At 45.4% G+C, this 22,702-nt stretch overlaps 1 protein-coding gene across 5 annotated transcripts; it reads right to left on the bottom strand.

The window, feature by feature from the left end:
* Window positions 1–34: 34 nt before the first annotated feature.
* On the bottom strand, window positions 35–20,720 carry DECR2 (2,4-dienoyl-CoA reductase 2). Of its 5 annotated transcripts, none has more exons than XM_007436431.3 (10): window positions 20,616–20,720; window positions 18,787–18,900; window positions 17,092–17,160; window positions 14,855–14,906; window positions 13,419–13,554; window positions 12,530–12,654; window positions 10,786–10,879; window positions 8,964–9,068; window positions 7,823–8,008; window positions 35–5,600 (listed from the first exon to the last, which is right to left on the bottom strand). In XM_007436431.3, the coding sequence occupies exons 2-10, from the start codon at window positions 18,882–18,884 to the stop codon at window positions 5,566–5,568; spliced, it is 900 nt and encodes a 299-aa protein (XP_007436493.1). In that variant the 5' UTR covers window positions 18,885–18,900; window positions 20,616–20,720; the 3' UTR covers window positions 35–5,565. The 5 variants fall into 5 exon arrangements, with proteins under 5 accessions (XP_007436493.1, XP_025027775.1, XP_025027774.1 ...); XM_025172007.2 differs by lacking the exon at window positions 20,616–20,720 and adding an exon at window positions 19,039–19,059; XM_025172006.2 differs by lacking the exon at window positions 20,616–20,720 and adding an exon at window positions 19,028–19,048.
* Between the last annotated feature and the right edge of the window lie 1,982 nt (window positions 20,721–22,702).

Raw genomic sequence — 22,702 nt, 5'->3', positions numbered from 1 at the left:
TTGGGAGTTGAAGTCCACACATCTTAAAGCATGCTGGCTGGGGAATTCTGGGAGTTGAAGTCCACCTATTTTAAAGTTGCCAAGTTCGAAAGACACTGGTTTAGACATAACCCACATAGAGAGGGAGAGAAAAGAGGGGACCTAGAGCAGGCATCAGTTATTAAATAGTTCTTAAAGTAACTTATTTAGTGCGAGCCCTTAGTAAACTCTCTTCTTGGGTCTTACGTATCCTCTCCCGTCTGCTTACTGCCCCCCCCCCCAACGCTTCCTCTTGCATTCTTTCTCTTCCTTACCAACCCGGGGGCGCCCTCCCTCTGTATCCCTTTCCTTTAACTTCCAAGAGTCAAGGCTGAAGCTGAAGGCATTTTCATCTCTCCAAAAAGTCTTTAACAAGAGAGAAAAGGACAGGATTTCTGCTGAACTTGCCCCCAACCGGGACTGACACCCAGTTGTCCATTCCTGAGAGCGTCACCATAGTGAGATCATCTCTCGGGGGATGCACGTCCTCGGTGAAGAGGGCCAGAGCAACTGAGGAACCACGTGGCCTCTCCTTTCTTCTCTCTATTGTCAACAGATCTCAGATGTCCAAGGCTGACTGCCCAGCTCCACAGAGCTGTTAAATACCTGCTGAGACGCTGTTTGGGCTGAATAAGGAGTCATACCAGCAGAACCAGTTCAGGACAGGGCAACAAGACTGCAAAGGCTTGTGATTTCTCCAGCACCCAAACCTTCTGGAGAACTTCTCCACATCTTTCCTCAACTGTCCAGTTATTACATCAGTGGCAGAACAAAACTACAGTATTCACAAAGCGATCATTCAAATCCACCGCACGTAATTTAGCGCTTTCTAAAAAAGAGCATGTAAAGTAATGAGAGAGGAGCAGGTATGTATGGTGTGTAAAGCAATGAGACAATTTGCAGGAATACTTTAATCCTTATCACGCAGGAGATGCTGGACAAATTCATCAGCCCAGCAAGGGAAAGTTTGGAGGTGGGGCACTCTGAACTCATCTTGGGCACCTCTGTAAAAAAGGCAGAATAAAAGGACGTGGATCAAAGGTTTACCACTCCAGTTTTACAGGGGCAGGTTTGTCAACTGCAATGTGTGGACTTCAACTCCCAGAATTCCCCAGCCAGCATGCCAAGGCTAGAACAAGCCTTTAAAGTGCTTGTTTAATGCCTTTAAAACAGCGCATGTATTTGAGCAAATGTGCATATACATACACACATATAGAGGATGGTAGAGGATAAGAGGATGGTACGTTTGCATGCGTGTATATGTGTGTGCACACACACACATATATACACACGCAAACGTACCATCCTCGTCTAAAGAGCCGTTCATGAATATAGAAATTGGCCAGACAAAGTTACAGAACTTGCAGTCTAAAAGTTGAACCAGAGGACACTGGAAGGTGCTTTCGCGTCCAAGAGGCCAATTTAGTCACCAAGGGTCTTATTACTTGCTCTGATAGTCAGAAATGGATTACTTTCAGCTTTCAGCTTTTAGCTTTTGTATTTATATATTGGTTGTTGTGGTTATGACGATCATGCGTTTATGTTGCATGCCGCCCAGAGTCACCCTGTCTGAGCTGGGAGGCCTTATGAATCTTGAAATAAATAAATAAATAGGCTGCGTGCCATCAAGTCCATGTCGACTCTTGCTTTTCCTCTGTACCTACTACCTGATGTACCTAATCAAACAGCCTCAGGAACCTCCCTTAGGAGCCACCACCTGGGAAACAGATGCCACAGCACTGAGCTAAGTCATCCTCAACACTTTTTCTAAACAAATGAGGACATTTGGGGGGACTGTGTAGAATCCCCTTCCCTCCAAGCTGAAAGGATCAGCTTGCTCTCGTTCCAAGCCCAGGATGCCCGCCTGGCCTAAACCCTGCATCCTTGGAGATGATGCTCCCCGGTCATCTGCCCGTTACTATAGCTACGAGAAGAATCGCAGGGTGGCAGCTCCAGGAATCCTATTGGCTCTGGAGGGAAGGAAGGATTAATTGCTTAGCAACGGTTCACTTGACAACTCTGTGACAGGGAAGGCAGAAACCCACCCGGGGAAGGCAGGGGGCACCTGTTGGGGGAAGAGCACGTGAGCCCTGGGTTTCGACATCCCTCTAACACAGCGCCTAATCTGCACTTCTTTTTCCACGTTTCCAAGCCAGAGGCTTTTAAACAAAACAGCCCAAACGCCACAGCCATCTCATGGCGATTCCTCCTTCCCAACTTTCAGATAGTCTATCTCTGGTCCTGGAAGTTCCATTTCTGACCCAAGGTTATGGAAATACCATACCTCTCCCCAGGGAAGTGTCTGTACACTTGGGGTGGAGGAATGTGCTTTTATTGCAAAAACTGTTTTCCCCCTAAAAGTGGCCTTAAAACCTTATTTGTACTGGTATGTGATGTACTTAAGAGATGGTATCTCGGTGGCTAAAAGATCCTGTTGAGAAAACTGGAGAAAAGAGATGGGAAGAGCTTAAAACTCTTCTGGGATCCACCCTCCATTTACATCTCTTCTTTCTCCATGCTGAATTCTTGACGTGTTTCAATTCTGTGTGTTTGGCCCCAAAAAGGTGCCCCCAGCATCACTGTATGACGCAAGACCACACACAAGGAGTTTGCACCCAGTCCCCTTGAGATACCAGGGAATGCTCCGAAAAGTATGAATAATCACGGGGTTGCAGGTGGATTTCAGTTCTGACTACCGTGTTCACTCTGGAGACAAGAGAGAGAAGTTTCATTCCGGTCTCGTGGCTATGGGGCGTCAGAGAACGAAAGAACATAAGCCGTGTCCTGCTGGATCAGACCCCTGGCCCATCTAGTCCAGCAGTCTGTTCTCGCAGGGGCCCACCAACTGCTCCAGGAAGTCCATGACCCTCCCAGCAGAGGGCCTTCAGAGGCAGGCCCACTGATCCACAGGACCTCCATGAATGGGTCCAACCCTTCTTGAAGCCAGCCAAGCTGGTAGCCAGCGCTGCATCTCGTGGTAGCAAATTCCAATGTTGAATAATGTGTTGTGTAAAAATATATTTCCTTTTGCCTGTTCAGGATTCATTTGCACTGGGCGACCTCCAGTTCTAACATTTTGGGATGGGGAAAATAGCTTCTCCTTAGCCACTTGATCCATCCCACGCATCATTTTGTACACCTCCATCGTGTCCGCTCTCATTTGCTTCCTTCCTAGACTAAAAGGCCCCAAAAGTTGCAACCTTTCCTCCTAGGGAAGCCGCCCAGCCCCCGGATCATTGTCCAGGCAAGCAATTCAGCTCCTCTAGGTCTCATTCTGAAGCCTCATTTGAAACCTTCAGTTACCCCCTTGTCCACCCCGGTATTCTCCAAGTGCAGTAAGATCGCAAGGCCCATCAGCCAGCAGTTTGGATGCTGGTCTCTCTCACCTGCAAAGATGGCAGGAGTAAAAATGCAGGGAGACTCAGCAGCCGTGTGGGAGTGTGACGAAGAAACAATCTCAAACGCCACTTGCCTCTCCCTTGCCCTCATTCATTTTTGCCTTGCTTGTTGCTCATCTCTTCCTTTCCCCATCACTCACCTTCCCCTTACTCCATCACTCATCTCTCCCTTGCCCTCACTCATCTCTCCTTTGCCCTCACTCTTCACTCCTTTGCCTTTGCTCATCCCTTCTTCGTCCTTGCTCGTCCCTCCTTTGCCCTCGCTCTTTGCTCCTTTCCCTCGCTCATCCCTCCTTTGCCCTCGCTCATCACTCTTTTGCCTTCACCGATCACTCCTTTGCCCTCACTCTTTGCTCCTTTCCCTCGCTCATCACTCCTTTGCCCTTGCTCATCCCTCCTTTGCCCTCACCAATCACTCCTTTGCCCTCGCTCTTTGCTCCTTTCCCTCACTCATCACTCCTTTGCCCTTGCTCATCCCTCCTTTGCCCTCACTCATCCCTCCTTTGCCCTCGCTCGTTGCTCCCCTGCCAAAGGACACACTTGGCTTTCAGCCCCAGGACAAGATCCAAGCATTTCAGTTCATGTAACGATGCAGGATATCTCCAAAGACATCCGGCACTTGGGGCTGCCTGCTCCTTTGACACTCTCTGGTGAGACCGTCACAACCAGAATGTAGGACTCATTCAGTTTGGGGGCTTAGGAAACACCTAAGAGCATGAGGCACCCCGAAACAGGACAGAGCCTCCACCACAGCTAAGCGGTCTGGGGGCACTTCTGTAAGTTATGAATGAATAAAATGAAGACTGGCCCCCAATCAGGCATCACTAAGGAAGTGGGGCTACTTTAGGGAGGTTTTCAGAGACTACGAACGGGACTAATTAACAATGGTTCTCTTGATTTAGTTTATGGGTATGTTTGGATGTTACACGTTTGGATATATTTATTGGGAAAGATACAAAAAACCCCGCAACACTGGTTTTTCAGTATACAAATTGGCCCCAAGTATGCTGCTAAAAGGTTTCCAGCAAAGCAACTGACGAGTCCCACGTGGCCCCATTTTTCCAGCCCACCAAATATCCCTGCTCCAGAATTGTGTTACTATTGTGGCAAAAATGGTCATTTTCAGCAATATTTTTTTTTGGGGGGGGGGGGTTAGAACATTTTAGGTACATTCATGCTTTTAGGATCTATTTTGTATAAGTTCCCCCTGCAACCATTTTTTAAACGTTGGTCTCCTCACCCTCTAAGCAATATCCCTGTGGCCCTCGATGGCCAGGAAAAAAATAGAAATACAGCCCCTGGGAAGAAACCAGGGTTGGTCACCACTATGTTATTCAATCGAACACATCCTACAATCGAGGTGTAAAGTTTCCACCAGACTGAAAGAGCTACAAGATGAACAAGGATTTTCAAAAGGGGGTTGTTGAAAAGTAGAGTATTTGTGGAGTCCTTGATGGTCTCTGAGCTTGGTTGTTTGCTTGCAGACATTTCATTACCCAATTAGGTAACTAGTCAGGTCAGTGCTAGTTAGTGTGGGCTTTGCTCCCTGTTTATATACAGTACAGGGAGCAAACCACACACTCACTAGCACTGATGATGTAACCTAGTTAGGTAATGAAACGTCTGCAAGCCGACAACCAAGCTCAGAGAGCACCAAGGACTCCACAGGTCAACTCTGAGCTACAGATAGTCTCTTCTATTGGAGTAGAGTATTTATTTGGGGTGGGGGAAACACACAGCAGGAGTCAAAAAATGCAGACTCACCAGTTTTGGTCCAAAATCATGGCTGAGAATGAGTTGGGAAGCATCTCAGCTAAGGGAAATGATACTAAGGCTTACAAACAAATCAAATCAAATCACAGCCAAAAATGTTTCTGCCATTGGTAGACCTGTCTACCACCCTTCAGGTGATACAGCACACGCTGGTGGGTGAGAATGACTCAGCCTGTAGCTTTCTGTGACGCCACCACCAAACTTTTTCCTGTGATATGAAGACCCATCATCTTAAAAACCAGCATTGCCCAAGTTATCTAAACTACCTTGCAGCTAGAAAAGGCGAGTGTCTGCTGCCCACACACTGTCACAGATGGTTTGTGGAGAAGCACTGAAGGCACCGGGTCCTTTCCTTAAAATGTCGGGGGTCCTTTTCTCATGCATCTTTCTTTAATTCCGTACTCCAGAAATCTGTAACAAACCAATGGGACAGAAAGTGACATCGATGTGACATTCAAAGCAGACAGAAAGGAAACTCAAGGGGACAAGCAAGAAATATCCAACTAGACAAATGACCTTGAAATAAAGCTTATTTTGGAACTCAGAAAGTAGACTCAGGGTGTAATGGTATGTAGGAATGACTTTGGGAGACCGGAGGAAGAGCTGCTGAGTAGACAACGGTCAGGTAAGCAGCAGCTGAGTGTCAAACATCACTCAATGGCAAATTGTAAAGGCGAGGGGGGAAGAGATGTCCTTTCAGACTTGCAAGATTTTGGGGATGAAACTTCAAGGATGTAGATAAAGATGAGACATTGGGAAGAACTTGACCATGAGTGCTGTCAATGTGCAGAATGGGTTACTGCATGGAGTGGTTTCTTCCTCTTCGCTGGTGGTTTTCAAACAGAGACCGGAGAGTCATCTAGCGGGGATCGTGTAGTTAATCCTGCAGCGTGCAGGAGGTTGGACGTGGTGACCTCTTAAATCCCTTCCAACTCTATGATTCTATGAAATAAATACAAACTAGGGGTGACCACAAAAAGGAGAAAAACTAAGGTATTTAATAAAAAAAAAGAGGCAGAAAGACAAGTTCTTAAGAACTTTGAACTGTTTATGAGATGAGATGGAAGTGGACCGTCTGGAGTAGAATCCTGGCTGCATGTTGATGTCAAATCTACTCCCCTTGAGTTCAGTTGGTTCAATGGGATATCAGCCTTCAGTCCTTTGCCCAACTGAGGGTTTCAAAATTCACTAGCCAACTTGCCTGAAAGTGAGTACAATGGCTATGGCTACATTCTGTGCTAAGCTATGGATTTTTATCATGGTTTGTCAAAATAGCCACATCTGTATTGGCTTGTGCAATGGGCTACACCATACATTATATTATAAACCCAAATAGCTGAGTCTTCATGATATGCTAAGCCAGTGTCTCCCAACCTTTGCAACTTTAAGATGTATGGACGTCAACTCCCAAAATTCCCCAGCCAGCATGAAAGATTAGATTTCTAGTAAGAAGCATTGGGGAATTCTGGGAGTTGGTCCACACATCTTAAAGTTGCAAAGGTTGGGAGACATTGCACTAAACCAACCAACAAGTAAACCCTCTTATGGTTTTAAGTTTGAACATAGCCATAGAGAGATTTGCATTAAACAGCACTCCTAAACAAGTTACTATCAAAGTGTGATGAAGACTTGAAGCCCAAACATTTCCTAATCAAACATGGCTCTTCTATGAAGTCTCCCAGCCTCAACCAGAGGCCTGAGAGCACACTAAGATTGGCCAACCTGATGGGACCGTTGTAAAGGTTATGTTCTGATTCTACAGATAGTCCTCGCTATCTAACCACAATAGGGACCGGAATTTAGATCACAAAGCGATTTGGTTGTTAAGCAAGTTGTCATGTGACCAGAGCTGATTTTACAACCTTTTTTATGACAGTCAAGTGAATCACCATGGTTGTTAAGCGAATCACCTCAGTCATTACGCGAATCCAGCTTCCCCAATGGATATTTTTTGCTGGAATTTGCTTAATGACATGATTCACTTAATGACCATGTGATTCGCTTAACAACCATGGTGATTCACTTAACGATCATCGTAAAAAAGGTCACAAATCATGATCACACCACTGTGGGGGGTGGTGTGACAGTTTGCAATGGTTATAAGTGCAAGTACAGGTCGTAAAGCACTTTTTCCAAGGCCATCGTAACTTCAAACAGTCATTAAGCAAGAACTACCTGTATACTGAACTTGTAAATTGCTAATCTTCCCTAGCTCTTCATGTGGAGACAAGCTGGGGTGTGAATGAAGAACCAGCCATCCAGCCCCTTTTCAGCTGCCATAATGGCAGGCAGCTTCCATGCTGCAAATCTCTCCATTTCGTTATGCTTTTCTCTTCTCATCAAGAGAAAAAGCTTCATCTAGAGCTTAACAAAGTGCAAAGTGACAAAAAGGGGAAGTTCTTCTCCAAGATGGTTTGGGTTGGGAAGCTAAGCAGGGTCAAGCCTCCTTCGGCTACAGGCTTAGACCAGGAATCCAAAAAATATCCCCGAAGGTGAGAGCCAACCACTTCTGCGCTGTGACAAGCCATGCAAGGTGGACCAGAAGTTGGGCATGACTCGAAGGAGACCTGCTTGTAATGTCACCGAGCGGGAAAGAAACTTCACCTATAGCTTAGCAGAGGGGGAAGCTATACCCAACAGTGAGGGAAAGGAATTCTCCGAAGTCATCCAGCATCCACCATCCACCACTAGCGTTGTGCCGGTCACGTACGAAGAGAGAGGGCTAGCCAGGTACAAGACACTGTGGGCTATCTCGGTCTTGTTCCCCAACCGCTGAAGGGGAATGTTCTGGTAGTAGTTGGATTCCATCCTAGATGCACCTGGAAAAGAAGAAGAGCCCAACCTTGGCCAAGGAGAAACAAGAGCATGGAAGGACAACAGCCGATACATCTAACAGGTAGTGCCCACAGGGTGTGGTCAAAACAGTCAAGATGGTGGCCACAACAGTGCAATTGAAGTACCACCTGTTTTTTATGCACATACATTAAAAACAGGTGGAAATTCAATTGTACTGTCGTGACCGCCATCTTGACTTTTTTGACCACACCTTGCAGGACACCCCTATATTGAACAAGTTCTTCTCTCCCAATGGACCCAGTTATAAAATCATGAGTGCTTTTAGTCCTGCCTTGGGGAAAAAAAGGGGAGATACTGAATAATCAGTTTAATTTGCATCTGAATAGGAACTTGCCCAGTTCACATATTCCAACTCTATACACTGAGAGTTGGCAAAAATGGGAGATATTAAATAATCAGTTTAATTTGCACTTTAATTTGAACTCCCCCAGTTCACACATCCCAACTCTTTGGGGTACCACACGACCCCAAAATACCTTCCAATGACTCTTTTCAATTCTGTGTTCTTCCGAATTCAATATTATTATTTTAATTATTTTAATTTGTAAACTTTTTAGTTATTTTGATTTGTAAACTTTTTAAAACTATAAGCAACCCTGGAAAGGTTGCACTGAAAACTGAAGCACAAATGTTCTAAACTGAAAAATAAAACCTCCAGGATTAATCTTGTTGCACACATTTCCTGTGTTCACCCCTTTTAGAAGCTGTTCTCTTGGAAGACTTACCTGTTATCTTAGAAGCTTTCTTAGAAGGTATCTTAGAAACTATCTTAGAAGCTTCCTTAGAAGCTTTCTTAGAAGGTATCAGAAGTTTTCTTAGAAGCTTCCTTAGAAGCTTTCTTAGAAGGTATCTTAGAAGCTTTCTTAGAAGCTTTCTTAGAAGCTACCTTAGAAGTTGCTCCCAGCTTAGAAGACTTACCTAAGCGACGGTATCCTTCTGTGCCCGAGATGGGACCGGGGGCTAGGCTAATCACTCTAATTCGTTGAGGTCCCCATTCTACAGCGAGATGCTTTGTCATGGCATCTGTGATGAGACAGATGGGTTTAAGAATAAATATTCAGAAGAGGCTCAGAGAAGCCCAAAATTAGGACTATGGAGGATTTCATGATTCCAAGAAATCTATTTCAGACAATAGGGTTAAAACTCCTTTTTTTGGAGGAGGAAGAGAATATGGCTCATGAAATCAAAATCTGATACACAATCTGGGTCCCATCAAGAATAGGAAAGTAACATTCTTGGGCCTTGGGGTGCACCTCCAAAGGTGGACAAGGTCAGAACGGAGAATCAGTTTGAATTAATTAATAGTTCATACTTTGCATCTACTTTCTAATTTTCCAGTGTGGCAGCAGCTTTTCTGGAGAAGCCCTGGGGTTAGGTTTTTATCATGAATTCGCTCAAAGATCACTGGGCAGAAGAAACAAGCAACTAATTGTTGCTTCTTGCATGTATCTTTGCAAAAAGTCAAAGAAATGAAAAGTCCATGAAATGTACATCTATCATCCAAAAACGTAGTCAAAACTAAACGGATGTCTTGTCTGATCTCAAAAAACGCAGCTGGATTGGTGTTAGTTGTCAAAGTTGGCATGGCTAGGGGACATTCTGCTAACAATACCCAAGGGCAGAGTGTCCCACCTCCTCAGAAGAAATTGGCACCCTCCTTGTTACACCAAAATTGCAGGAAGAAGAAATCTAATGACTCTGAATTGCCTATAAATAGGTTCTCCATTTGAAAGCAAAGTTACTTGCTAGAATTCTTATATTATCACTGCAACCTTATTCCTAATAAATTCTATTAACCTGACTTCAGAGAAAAGTGTTCCTTGCTGTTCTTCTTGATTCTGATTGTTGTTAGGAAGAGCTGATAACAAGATCTAACACTAGTTGGTACAGGGATGGGAGACTATGAGGAAATCCCATGGCTGTTCAGGCAAACACACCCAAGAAGGAAATTGTAGGAGGCGTGTTTCTTAAACTTTTTTCTCTCAGGACCCCTTCCCACTTTTAAAAATTATGGATGACCTCAAAGGAGCTTTGGTTTGTAAGGGCTATATTTATTGATATTTACCATATTAAAAATTAAAATGGACGCATTCACTGCCGCTACTGCTTATCGTGATTTTAATATTGTATTATTTTCCAACATAGTCTGGCAAATAATTTTGATTTCACAGACTCTTAGAGGGTCTTGGGAGACCTCCAAGGATCCTAGGACCACACTAAGAAACACTGAACATTAGGAAAGCATGAAGCAATGTCCAACAGCAAGGGAAAGTTATGCTTGAAGGTTATCTGGGCTTGGAAGCTAAGCAAGATCAGACCTGGTTAGTTTTTGGATGAGAGACCCCACAAAAATGTAAGCTACACCAGGAAATGGAAAAAATATTGCAGAAGGTGACCAGAGCAAACCACTTCTGCATTGCTACCAAGAAACAACATGGACACATCAGAGTTGAGTTCAACTTGGAGAAGACCCTAACTTTTTAAAAGTATGCTTGTCAGATACTGCTACATGCATCAGAGGGCAACATACATGTCCCAGATGCAACCTTGCTGAGCCATGTGTGCCCTCTATGGGATAAAGGGGAGTGGGTGGGGTCAGATCTGCTGGAGGTAGTGGCCATAATACTCCTTTCTAGGCTGCTGAGGACCCATCACCCACAGCGAGGAGAGGAGTGAAGCTCTCAGTCTTGGACAGGGCTGCCAGTGAGAAGAAGAGAAACAGGGTGGTTCATTCTCGTACCTATGGCTGCCTTGGCTGTCCCAGCATGCACCTGGAGAGCCTGGCCTCTGTAGCTGAGGGTCGCCGTGATGTTGACAATGACGCCGCCATGTTCCTAAGTCAATAAAGTAAGCAACAAGGTTGATGTCAATGTCAAAAGAGTGTGTGGCCACCACATTTAAGAAATAAAGAATAAAATGGCATATGGCTATCTGAAGTATCACTTCCTCCCAGTGCAAACTGTCCAGCCAGGGATGTCCACAGGGGGGTCAAAAAAGTCAAGATGGGGGCCATGGCCTTGCAAACAAAGCCCCTCCCCCTTTTATGCACATTGCAATTGGTTCTGGCTCTCATCTGGCCTTTTTTGGCCTTCCTTGTGGATGTCCCTGTGCCGAATCATTAATACCTGCAGTGAAAATCTTTTCTTATCCAGCATTCAGAAGGCCCTGCCTGGGGCGTGCAAGCCCCTGGTGTTTAGAAAATCTGTTTCAAAATGCTGAGAACCCTTTTTCAAGGTTGAGAAAAAGCTCCATTTGCAGGTTTTCCTCTATTCATGAACGGAATCCTTCCTTTTAATTTGCTTTTTGAACTTTTGGGACTCTGTCTTCCATTTTTGTCTGCCACCCTGAGAACTCACCTGAGCCAAAGGTGAGGGATAAACTGAATCAGAGTTCAAGAACAGCAGCTGTGTAATTTATGGCCAGGTTTCCCCAACCTGGTGCCCACTAAACACACTGGGGCTGCCACTCCCAGAATTCCTACCCAGCCAAACCTGATCCTTAACCATGTGTGATGTAAATCCTGCTTAGCAGCCACAACAGAGCATCCTGAAAGGGCAATCTGAAAAATTTCTTATTTTTCCAGCTCCCAGGCTTCCGTTCTTAATGACCAGCCCACAACATCTAGAACAGGGTTCCCCAAAGTGGTCAATATCAACCTCCAAGCGTCGATGGGACTATCCAAGGGGTTGATAAAAGTCTGGGGGTCAAAAGGGAGTTAGTAAATGTCTGGGGGTCAATAGGTAGTCAATAAATGATGGAAAGTTGGTTGGGGTCAATTCATCCTTTGGGGTCTCTGTGGAGCTCCACACCAGCCCCTAGTTCTGAAGGCAAGGTGGCTAGCGGCGAGACAGTGTTACCCAGGGTTGGATGGTCAGCTGTCAGCGAGAGTGGCCTTGAGTAGTCTTTATCAGCTGTGTGTTGTTACTGGCCTCGTTTATCTATTGTCATTTGTCTTGGTATGTAGGAAAGACCTTGGGAGACAGGGCAAAGACATGCTGCCTAGGAACCATCAGATAAGGGACAGCACAGCCCACAGCTGCAAAATGGGTAGAGCAAGAGGCTCAGAAGAGACCCTCCCCAAGTTCTCAAGCTATAAAGGTGACAGGGGGAGAACTGTACTTTCAGACTTGCAAGATTCTATTAATGTAGCTTTACAATAAAGTAGAATTAGTTTATCTGGTCATGTTTCCTGTCTGGTCTACCTGGCAAGGCTACCATTATTGGTGTAGTTGTTATTCGTAGCACTATTAAAGCACTATTTATTAAATGATTTTCACATAATCAGTGTTGGGGGTTGATGAGCAATCTTAAACTTCACGAAGGGGTCGATGAGCTGAAGAGTTTGGGAACCCCGGCCTCAAAAGAAAACAGAATCAAGTCCAGCAGCCTGCTCATGAAGGCAGAGAACTGGGAATCTAGAAGGAGGACAACAGGACCACAACCCCCTCAAACCCTGCAGTTAAGAGGTGCCAAGAGACTCTTACCCGAAGGCACTTTTCATACAGGACTTTGGAGACGTTGAAGGTACCCAAGGTATCGATTTCAATCACGGTTTTGTAAGCGTTGAATGACAAAGAGCTAGCAGGGCAAAGGAAGTTTCCAGCAGCATCTGGAGAGTCAGCCATGGAAAAGGAACAAGACCGACATCATGACTGGCTGGATTGCAGTCTTAGACCCGAATTTGTATCTCCTCAATACATGGAAAATACCACCACAACAGCTATTGCGCATGATGATACCCCGATAAGCACATACATGAATCCAATGGGTTGGATCCTTGAGGGTAGGGAGCCATGTTTGAAACTAGGTTAGACGCAACATTTGTTTATTGGCCAGGGAGTTTTACTATCAATAGGGGATTGAACCAAATATTAGAACATTCGCATTGTTAGAACATGAGCTCTAGGCAGTGTTTCTCAGCCTCGACAATGTTAAGATGTGTGGACTTCAACTCCCAGAATTCCCCACATCTTAAAGCTGGATGGGGAATTCTGGGAGCTGAAGTCCACACATCTTAACGTGGCCAAGGTTGAGAAACACTGCTCTAAAGAACTCAAGAGATGTTGGATTGAGGTGGGTATCAAACCTAATCAATCAATAAAACAAAATCCAACTTCCTTGATTCACAGGGGCAAAGCTTCTGTGAGGTTGGAAGGCTGTTAAATGGACCTTCTGAAGGTGAAGGTATTAAAGGTCAAAGATGGGGATGCTGAGGATCTGTATGAAGCAGCACACTTGACCGTTTATGGGTTCATCTACAACAACCCTACCAGCACCCAACAAGATCACCCTTCTGAGAGCACCATCATTCATTTTTGGCCTGAAGCTTGAAGACGGGAGAACTGGCAACCCCCAAGAGGATCAAACCCTCACTGTTAACTAGGATGTCGATCTTCTCAAACTCTCGGAGGGCCTCATCCACGGCTGCTCTAATGCTTTGAGGTTGCCGCACATCAAGGGTCAGGGGCAGGCATCTCTGGCCAGTGGCTGCAGAGAGTTTCTTGGCAGCCTGTTGTAGGAAATAAAGATTTGGAGGGGTCAGATAGCTGCCTGGCAGGAGAAACCAGGTGAAACCAGTACCATGTCCCAAAATAGCAAATTGGCCCCTTAACATCTGCAGTGCTGTGGATGGGAAGAAGCATTTCCTGTTTTCAGTGACATTTCAAAATGCTTCATTGGCTGAGTTAGCATACCATGCTTAGCCAGGTTTCATTTATCCAAGTTTGATTGTATAAATCCAGCATTGGGTAGGTAACTCCAGTCAATTAAGCCATGAACCTGGGCATACAGTCTGTATTGGGTCGATGCATCACACAAAGCCAAAAATAAACAGGTCATATCTACAGTCATATGGAAAAGTAAGTACGGGTTGTCTTCGTTTAGTGACCACAATTGGGACCAGCAACCCGGTCACTAAGCAAGGCAGTCACTACCTGAAACCGTGACTGTGCTTATGATCTTAATTCAGCTTTCTTTCGCTTTACAGACCTGCAAAGGTTGTAAATGCAAGGATCAGTCGTAATCACCGTCACAACTGCAAACAGTCACTAAATGAGGCAGTCTCTAAGTGAGGTCTACCTTTACACCTCACTGAAATTTTTAACTTTTTCAACATATTTCAGTTAACATGGTTCTCCTCCTAAAATGTCTCTCTATTCCAGAATCCTTCACTATTGGCCATGCCAGAAGATCAGCAACACTGAGAAGACCATAGATTTTCCATGTGTATCACGGGAACCAGAAACTTGAATCCCCCCATAAACCCTTATTTAAGAAAATTAAAGCTATACTTGCACTGATCAGCTCTATCTCCCAACTCCCAACCTTGTATTTCTTTATTTTTAGTTACTTACAAAAAGGATCTACCACTTTATTCTAAAAAAGATTCTTCAGTGGTGTACAGACATGCAACAATCACAGTTCAATGCAATATAAATAAATAATAAACATTACAGTTATTAAGCATGAACATTAGCCTAACCACAACCTAATCTAAGTCAGTGTTTCTCAAACTCGGCAACTTTAAGATGTGTAGACTTCAACTCCCAGAATTCCCCAGCCAGCATGGCTAGCTGGGGAATTCTGGGAGTTGTAGTCTACACATCTTAAAGTTGTCAAGTTTGAGAAACACTGATCTAAGTCCAGGGCCAATGACTCAATCATAATCAGTCTCTAAAGACCTTCCAAAACAACCAAGTCTTCCTGCACCTTCAGAAGACCACGAAAATGGGAGCCCACCTCGCTTCATTGGGAAGCTGCTAATACCCCAAAAGGGATAGTAAAACTATCAGGATCTCCCAGCCACTCACCTCTGTCAGCCGTTGGAGGTTTCTGCTGGCAATGACACACTGGCAACCATGCCTGCGGGAAAATTTTCCAAGATCAGAAGCGCAGAAATCTGGCTGGATCTGCAACCCCTGTGCCTCTGCAACCCCGCCCCCCACATTTGCTAACTAAGCTGCAGAAAAGACGGACTGCTGAAGCACACACCCAATTCTAAAGGGGGAGGGTGATTTTGTAGACTCAAAAGCTTGCTTTTAGTCCAGCTGAAAATGTGGGGAATGGACATGACATACAATTGGGCAGCGTTCTGGAAAGAATGCGGACAAGATGCTTTTGACCACGGGAGCAGGAACCCAATACCAGTTTTTCAAGCTGCAGAGGCTGGGCAAGCCGGTGCTAAGTTTACATCCCCGGGCAAAATTACAACCTGGGCGGGATTTGAACATCGAGCTCCATCATTTTCCAAATTAGCTCCAGAGCAGTGCCCAGCCACAGTATGAAGCATCTGTTTTGGATCTTAAAGGGAAAGTGAGACACATCTGTTTCTGTTTCGTGCCTTTGAGTTAGTGTTGACACATGGTGGCTGCCTGGACAAGTCCCTGCAGTTTTCTTGGCAAGATTTTTGGAAGTGGTTTGCCATTGCCTGCTTCCTAAGGCTGAGAGAGGGTGGCTGGCCCCAAGATACCCAGCTGGCTTTGTGCCTAAGGCAGGACTAGAGTTTCCAGTCTCTCAGTTTCTAGCCTGGTGTCTTAACTTCTACCCCAATTTGCTGCTGTTGTCGTTGCTATTATTATGATTATTATTCCTCCTTGCAGTTTTCTTGGCAAGATTTCAGAAGTGGTTGGCCCTTGCCTTTGTTTTCCTAGAGCTGAGACAGAGTAACTGGCCCAAAGTCACCCAGCTGGCTTTGTTCCTAAGGCAAGACTAGAACTCAGGGTCTCCAGCTTCTAGCCTGATGCTTTCAACCACTACACCAAACTGGGTCTCTATACCAGAATAGTGAAGTGGTATCTCCACATTTTGTCCTGAGTCAAATTTTGCCCAGGGTTCACAGAAGGAACGTGGAAAGAGCAACATTGATCACATTGATTTGCCTTGCTGACACCACCCAAAAGTAATAAAACACAGTTTACAATCTGTAATGGCTAGGCTTACACATCATGCTAAGCCACAACACGGCTTGTTTCTTGTAGCTTAGAAAGTTGTCTGAAGCTGACCATGGTTGAGGTTCAGAGAATAAGTGGAGGCAGCTGGTGAATTGTTTTACATGCCACATTTGTATGCAACAAGCCATGGCTTGAATAACACACTGGCTGAATTCATACAATGTATGCAGCTAAATAATGCGGATTATAACGATGCTCACTGTAAAGGAACAGCAAAAACTAGGCTTCTCATGGCAGCCTAGACTGGATCCAATTAAGCAGATCAACAAGGATCTAAGAATTTCTGAGAAGTAAAATTGACCGTAGAAAAGCTACGAACTGCTGTGTGTCAAATGCAAATCCTACTTATAGTAAGATTGGCAATCACGTTCCAGTGCTTTTCTCCCACTCAGGCTACCCAATGGGCTGGATGACCCTTCATTTCTATCTCCCATTTTGGTAACAGACAGATCTGCTAACAGGTTGTTCTCCTCCTCGCACAAACTGCATTTTCAGCGTCACAGTATCATCAGACGGAGAACCAAAATGAATGCAAAAGCAGACCAGGTGCTCACTTCTTTCTTTCTACTTAGGAGTCTGAATTTTTTTTTTTTTTTTTAAAAGGAAACGGAAAAAGCAAACCGTCTGGGAAAACCCTGGGACGGCAGTGGGAAATACTCTCTTCTCAATGGGGAAGGACACATTCGTTTGCCAGAAACAGGTGGCCTGCCACCTCACCATGAAAATGGAGAAGATAAAAATACTCAGAGCCTTTTTGCTAAGATCAAGTCAAGCGTGTTGTACTTAGACTGCAGAGTCCTGGCCAAAGGTCTTTGTCGGCCTTGTGGGGCAAACCAGAGAGGAAACACAACCAGATGAGCTATTTCTACTTTATTGTAAGGCTACATTAACAGAATTTTGCAAGTCCGAAAGTATAATTCTCCCTCCACCTCTTTTACAGCTAGAGAAACTAGGGAGGGTCCCTTCTGAGTCTTTCTCCACCCATTATGCAGCTGTGGGCTATGCTCCCTCTTATCTGACCATTCCCTTGGCAGCGTCTCTTCGCCCCATCTCCCAAGGTCTTTCCCACATCCCTGCGAAACGTTTGCCATCCATACCTCATCAGGATCTCAGCAATGCGGAATCCAATGCCAGAGCCGCCTCCCGTGATGAAAGCAACCTTACCCCTAGAAAACCAGAAGAAGGGGACATCTGGAAGCAGGAGCTACAGAGACGATTTGCTTATTTATTTATATATATATGCCACCCAACTCCCAACCACTCTGGGCGGTTCACAGGTGAAAAAGCATTAAACACAAGAAAAGAAATTCCAGAATTCAAAATAAAGGAGTAAAAAAATGGCAAGTTGAGTCCAATCCAGTTCTTTAGTCAGCAACCCGGACTAAATAACACTTTTTAAATAAAACTTACAAAGTAGTAAATGGAGGCGAATATCTGTAGCTCAGGGTTGAACTGTGGAGTCCTTGGGGTTCTCTGAGCCTGGTTCTTTTCTTGCAAACATTTCATTACCCGGCTAGGGTTAGCACTGAAGATGTTCCCTAGCTGGGTAATAAAACGTTTGCAAGAAAAGAACCAAGCTCAGAGAACCCCAAGGACTCCAAAGTAGTAAATGACAAAGATGGCAAAACCATACGGGAACAGTTCAGAAACAGCAGATTATTATTATTATATTAGATTTTTATCCCATCTTTTTTATATATAACTCAAGGCAGTAAACATACTTAATATTCCTGCCTTCTATTTTTCCCACCACAACAACCCTCTGAGGCGGGTTGGGGTGAGAGAGAGGGACTGGCCCAAAGTCACCCAGCCGGCTTTCATGCCGAAGGTGGGACTAGAACTCACCGTCTCCTGGTTTCCAGGCCAGCATCTTAACCACTACACCAAACTGGCTCTCATATTTAACTTGACAGGTGAGGAAATAGTAAACTGGGAACTAGCTGTACAAGGGTATATCTAGAAATGCAGGGCAATGCAATGCTGGCTTGCTTTTATTTCAGTCGCAGACCAGCATAAAACAAATACCATTACAACCATTCCAAAAATAGAAAGAGCAAAATATTGTATCAGTGAGATAACATAGAAGATTGCTAGCATAGAATTCCAAAATATAATACCAGGGGAAAATCTTTAAAATTGCAACCTGTAGTCTAAAGCAGTGTTTCTCAACCTTGGCAACTTTAAGACAGGTGGGCTTCAACTCCCAGAATTCCCACGTTGCCTGGGAAATTCTGGGAGTTGAACCCCACCTGTCTTAAAGTTGCCAAGGTTAAGATTTATAGGTAGTCCTTGTTTAGCCACCATTTGCAGTTATGACGGTGATGAAAAAGTAACTTTGTGACCAACCCTCACATTTATGACTTTCGCAGGTCTGTAAAGCAAAGGAAAGCTGAAGGAGGATCATAAGCACAGTTGCGCTTCACTTAACGACCAAATCACTGTCCCAATTGTGGTCGCTAAATGAGGACTACCTGTATATCTTGTCTTTTTTTCCAGGAGCTGAAGGCAGCTTGCATGGGGATCTCTCTATTGTTCTATCCCCACAATAACCCTGCGAGGTAGGTTGGGCTGACAGAATACCATGACTGATTATAACCTTAAATCTGGGTCTCCCCGGTCCTTAAGTACATTAGCTCTCTTGTAGCTTCCTTGTATTTTAAACAAACGGGGTGGGGGAGGCAAATCATTAGAGGAGGAAAAAGATTGGGGAGGATGTTCAAGAAACTTTCTGTCTTCCATCCAACCAGGTTTATGGGAGCCTTAAAGAGACCTAGCGCCTTGGGAATACTCACTTGAGGATGTCAGGGTTGAAGAGATACGAATATTCCTGAAGACAATCATCTGTGTCCACATCAGGAGGAGGTTCACAAGCAAAGCCCAAATGAGCCATGGATAGCTGGCTTATTCTAGAGAAAGCAAGGCAGAGCCACGATCAGTCCTGAGATGGGGAGAAAACCCCTGATACTGGGGACACCACCAGAAACAGCTGTAACACAAAGAAGTTAAAACTTCACAGCCCCCAAAAGTCCATACTTTCAATTTACCAGCCTTGCTTTCAAGGCAGAAAGATGGCAGATAAATTCTGTTCCAGAGATCTGCTACTACAATGGATGGTTTGTTTGGCTTGAAGGCAAAAAAAAAGGACGGGAAATCTATTTTGTGCCTGTGGTTACTTATCTGGACCTCTTCCGAAATGCAAACACAACCTCAGCCATGAGTACATAGGTTGCAATCCTCACCTTTCACCCGCCGGTGGCTTTCATGCCCCGACAGATGCTGCCTCTTTGAAAACTCGGCAGAAGGCCACCAACGTTGGGGGAAACGCGTGGGGCGGCTTCAGGAAGAGGAGGGGAAAAAGCTCCCCGAATTCCAGCTGTCTGCAAGACGGTGCTGGAGTAAGGCCTGTTTTTCCAGCTCGCAGCGGTAGGAACGTCGAAGCCGCAGAGAAGGGGAGGAAGGGAGAACGATCTCCCCAGGTATTGAGCTGAAGGCGAGAATGAGATGCAACGGGTTTTTCTTGCAAAACTGGCAGACCAGTCACTCTAGTTTCACCTCTGCACCAAAGCAGCTTTGCAAAGGAGAAGGAGCAGATCCAGAACAGGGGACGCTCTCTTTGTTCCTCTGCCTCTCAGGCAAGACATCTCCAGTCGCCTCTTGAAGGCAGTGTTTCTTAAAGTGGGGTTCGAGGAGCCCCGGAGGCCTCCCAAGACCCTGGCAGGGTTCCAGGAAATCAAAATGATTTGCCCGATATTGACGAGACGTGCAAAAATGTAAAACCATGTCGCTCCTCTCATTCTTACTTTTTATCCGTTCAAAAAATACAGGGTTTTTCCTGGAAAATATGTTGTTTATGTTCCTAGCTCATGGATTCACTACTGTTGCTTTGGCAAGACTCCATCAATAGTCTATGAATGCATCCATTTTAATTTTTGATATGGGAGATATTGATAAATATAACCCAGGCGAAGCACAGCTCTTTTTGGGTCCTCCATCGTGTTTAAAAGTGGGAAGGGGTCCTGAGTGCCAAAAGTTTAAGAAACACGGCTTGAAGGGATGAAGCAGCAGCTGTGTCTGAAAAGGAAATTCAACAGCTGGGATTCGGGGGGGGGATGGGGGGTTGGGGATTCCCTCGTTTTTGCACCCTCAAATTGATTTCCCTGGGGGAGAGCAGCCTTGCCCCTCCCTTGGCGAGGACTACATCATCCCCGTCCCTGCCCCGCGTGGCTAGCTGACAACCCAGGAGAGGATGGGAGTTGTAATCCCCCACCACCGGAGGGCGCCAGGTTGCAAAAGCTTGGCTGAGACCCATTCCCATTGCTGCACTCTCGCCCTCCCGAGGCGCCGGGGGCGACACCCCACATGCAGTGGGGAGACAGGGAAAGGGGGTTTCCTTCCATTGGGAATCCCGCGAGTTTGCTTCGGGCGGCAGCCTTCCGCCAAGCCAAATGTGCTGGGACTACAACTCCCTTTATCCACGCCCGGGGTTGCAACAGACGACAGGAGCTGCAGCCCCAGCACCTAGGGAGGTTGCAGGGGGGTGCAATAAGGGGTGCTTTGCCCCACTCCTCACCAACTCTTTCTCGGTATTCCCGCCCCTAAATAACTGCCCTTTCCAACTCACCTCTCGCGCAGCAGCTTCCGAACCAGCTGGACTTACTCTCCAGTGCGCCTGCGCGCCGGACTCAATCCAAAGCATGTCGGGAATGGTAGTTCCTGTTTAGAGAAAGAGGAGGCGTTCGGTTCAATGGGACATCCCGGGGTTGGTCTTTCTCCTGTTCGCAAAGCGATGCTTTGCCTAGAATCCTACCGGGCTCTTTCTCAGCCTAATGCAAAAAGGGATTATTTCCAGGAGCCTGGGAGTTTTCCTTATTGCACAAAAGGCTGCAGTTGGTTTGCTAGGCGCGTGGTTGCAAAATGAGAAAAACGTTGCTCTTCTCTTCACTTACCTGCCTGGCCATTCGGAGAGCGCCTTGGTGTGGACAGAGGCGCGCTCTGCTCCCGGCTCCCAACGCAGCGCGAGCTTCATTTATTCCCTTCTGCGGAGGAGAAGGAACAGGAGACGTAACCCAGATCCTCTTGCTATGCATTATTCAGTCGCCAGGAAATCCCACTTATTTAAGCCATGATCTGGATGATTACAAATCCTGCAGGAGGAGGAGGAGAGAAAGAGGATGGGGGGGGGGGGTGCAGCTGGTCTCCAGTAGCATCTGCACCAAATTTCAGGATTTTCTTGCTATTATAATAATATCTAATAAGTGAATAAGGAGCTGAGGTTTTGCACTCAGATTAACAATAGATAGCTTATTTTTTTAATTAACATGTGATATTGAAAGTAATCTTCAAAAGACAGGATCTTGCATTATTTCTCAATACAGGTAGTCCCCAGTTTAAGAACGAGTTTCGTTCCCAAGGCTTGTCCTTAAGTCAAATTTGCATGTAAGCCAGAACAGTATTATTGTGTAATACTTTCTAAGTAGTAGTGTGTAACGAACTCAAACCATTGTGCGTTTAACTCTAATTTTGCTACAATAGGCTCCGTTCTTAACTATGGTTTGTCTGTAACCTGGGCGTTCTTAACCCCAGGACTACCTGGGATATCGCTGGCATATATAATTAAAGAAATGTCCCCAGAATCAGAAAGAGCAAATTATTGCAAGGTGAAGTCCAAGTGCAACCAGGATGGCATGGAAACAAGGACATCTGAAACAAGCTTTCAGAACAGAGGCTGTTGTTGAGACAAGCAAGCATGTGACCTTGATTCCATACAGAACCTTCATCTAAGGTTGGGACAAACGCAGACAGCACAAGCTTTATTTTAACCTTCATCTCAGGATGGGACAAACACACACACCCTGGCAACCTCTTTCTTTCTGCCATGTCCCCATAGCATCGTCTTCATCTCATCCCTGACCCATCCAAGAAGTATCTTGACATCATCTTGGTCATGTTGGTGATGTTTCCCCCTTCATCCAGCAGAACCTGCAGCTGTTCAGGTGTGTGAAATCTAGCAAACTTTGCTGAACATCTTGCCAGTGCAGGTGGCCTTTAGTGGGAGGATCAGAGTGTTTCTGGTGGTCAGTTCAGGCTTCTGTGGCCATCCCCCCTCTCCTCCAGACCCCAACCATCCTCTACTGGCTAAAGGACATGTGGAGGGTCCTGACCCCAAGACAAACTTGAACAGTGATAAACCATTTTTTAAAAATTTCTTAGTCTTGAATTGGGTGCCCCACTGGCACCAGAGATTGGTTTCATCCTACAAAACATTTTAGAAGGGGAACATAGGGTGACTTCTTCAGAACAGGTTTTGTGCTTCTCGGTTCAAAACATCCCCCATTGCCCGGATTTTCTCTTAGGGGGCACAATTGCAAATCAGCCGTTTATTACAAGCTCTGAAAGCAGTCTGTTTGCTTTTTAACGGTTTTCATGTGACCCGTAGTATATGAATATCATGGGACGCAAATTTTCTTCCCAATCTTTAAAAAAAAAAAAAAAGACCTTCTCCCCATTCTAATTTTTCTCCTGCAGGACAAGGAATATCAGCCTGACCAATGCAAATGTCTGCATCAGCTTTGTGAATTGAGCCCTTACCCCTCTCCCCTCTCCCCAGAGGAGGTTAAGGTGAACTAGCATGATACATAATCTCTAACCTCTGGAAACACTAGCTTGGGTTGGGCTCTTTCTGCTGTATGTGACCTTAAGTAAGTAAAC

The sequence above is a fragment of the Python bivittatus genome, unplaced genomic scaffold, assembly GCF_059951505.1.
Source record: "Python bivittatus isolate LINGU-HERP-01145 unplaced genomic scaffold, Pbiv_v1 ctg000640_np1212, whole genome shotgun sequence".
Classification (NCBI taxonomy): Eukaryota; Metazoa; Chordata; class Lepidosauria; order Squamata; family Pythonidae; genus Python; species Python bivittatus.
This window is presented reverse-complemented; position numbering and strand designations above follow the sequence as displayed.

What these genes read in the sequence shown, in the direction of transcription:
- DECR2 (XM_007436431.3), bottom strand. Translation starts at nt 18,884, where the DNA reads ATGGCTCATTTGGGCTTTGCTTGTGAACCTCCTCCTGATGTGGACACA. An exon ending in ATTGCTGAGATCCTGATGAG is followed by an intron (nt 14,907 to 17,091) that starts GTATGGATGGCA and finishes ATTTTCCCGCAG; the next exon opens with GCATGGTTGCCAGTGTGTCA. An exon ending in ACCTCCAACGGCTGACAGAG is followed by an intron (nt 13,555 to 14,854) that starts GTGAGTGGCTGG and finishes TTCCTACAACAG; the next exon opens with GCTGCCAAGAAACTCTCTGC.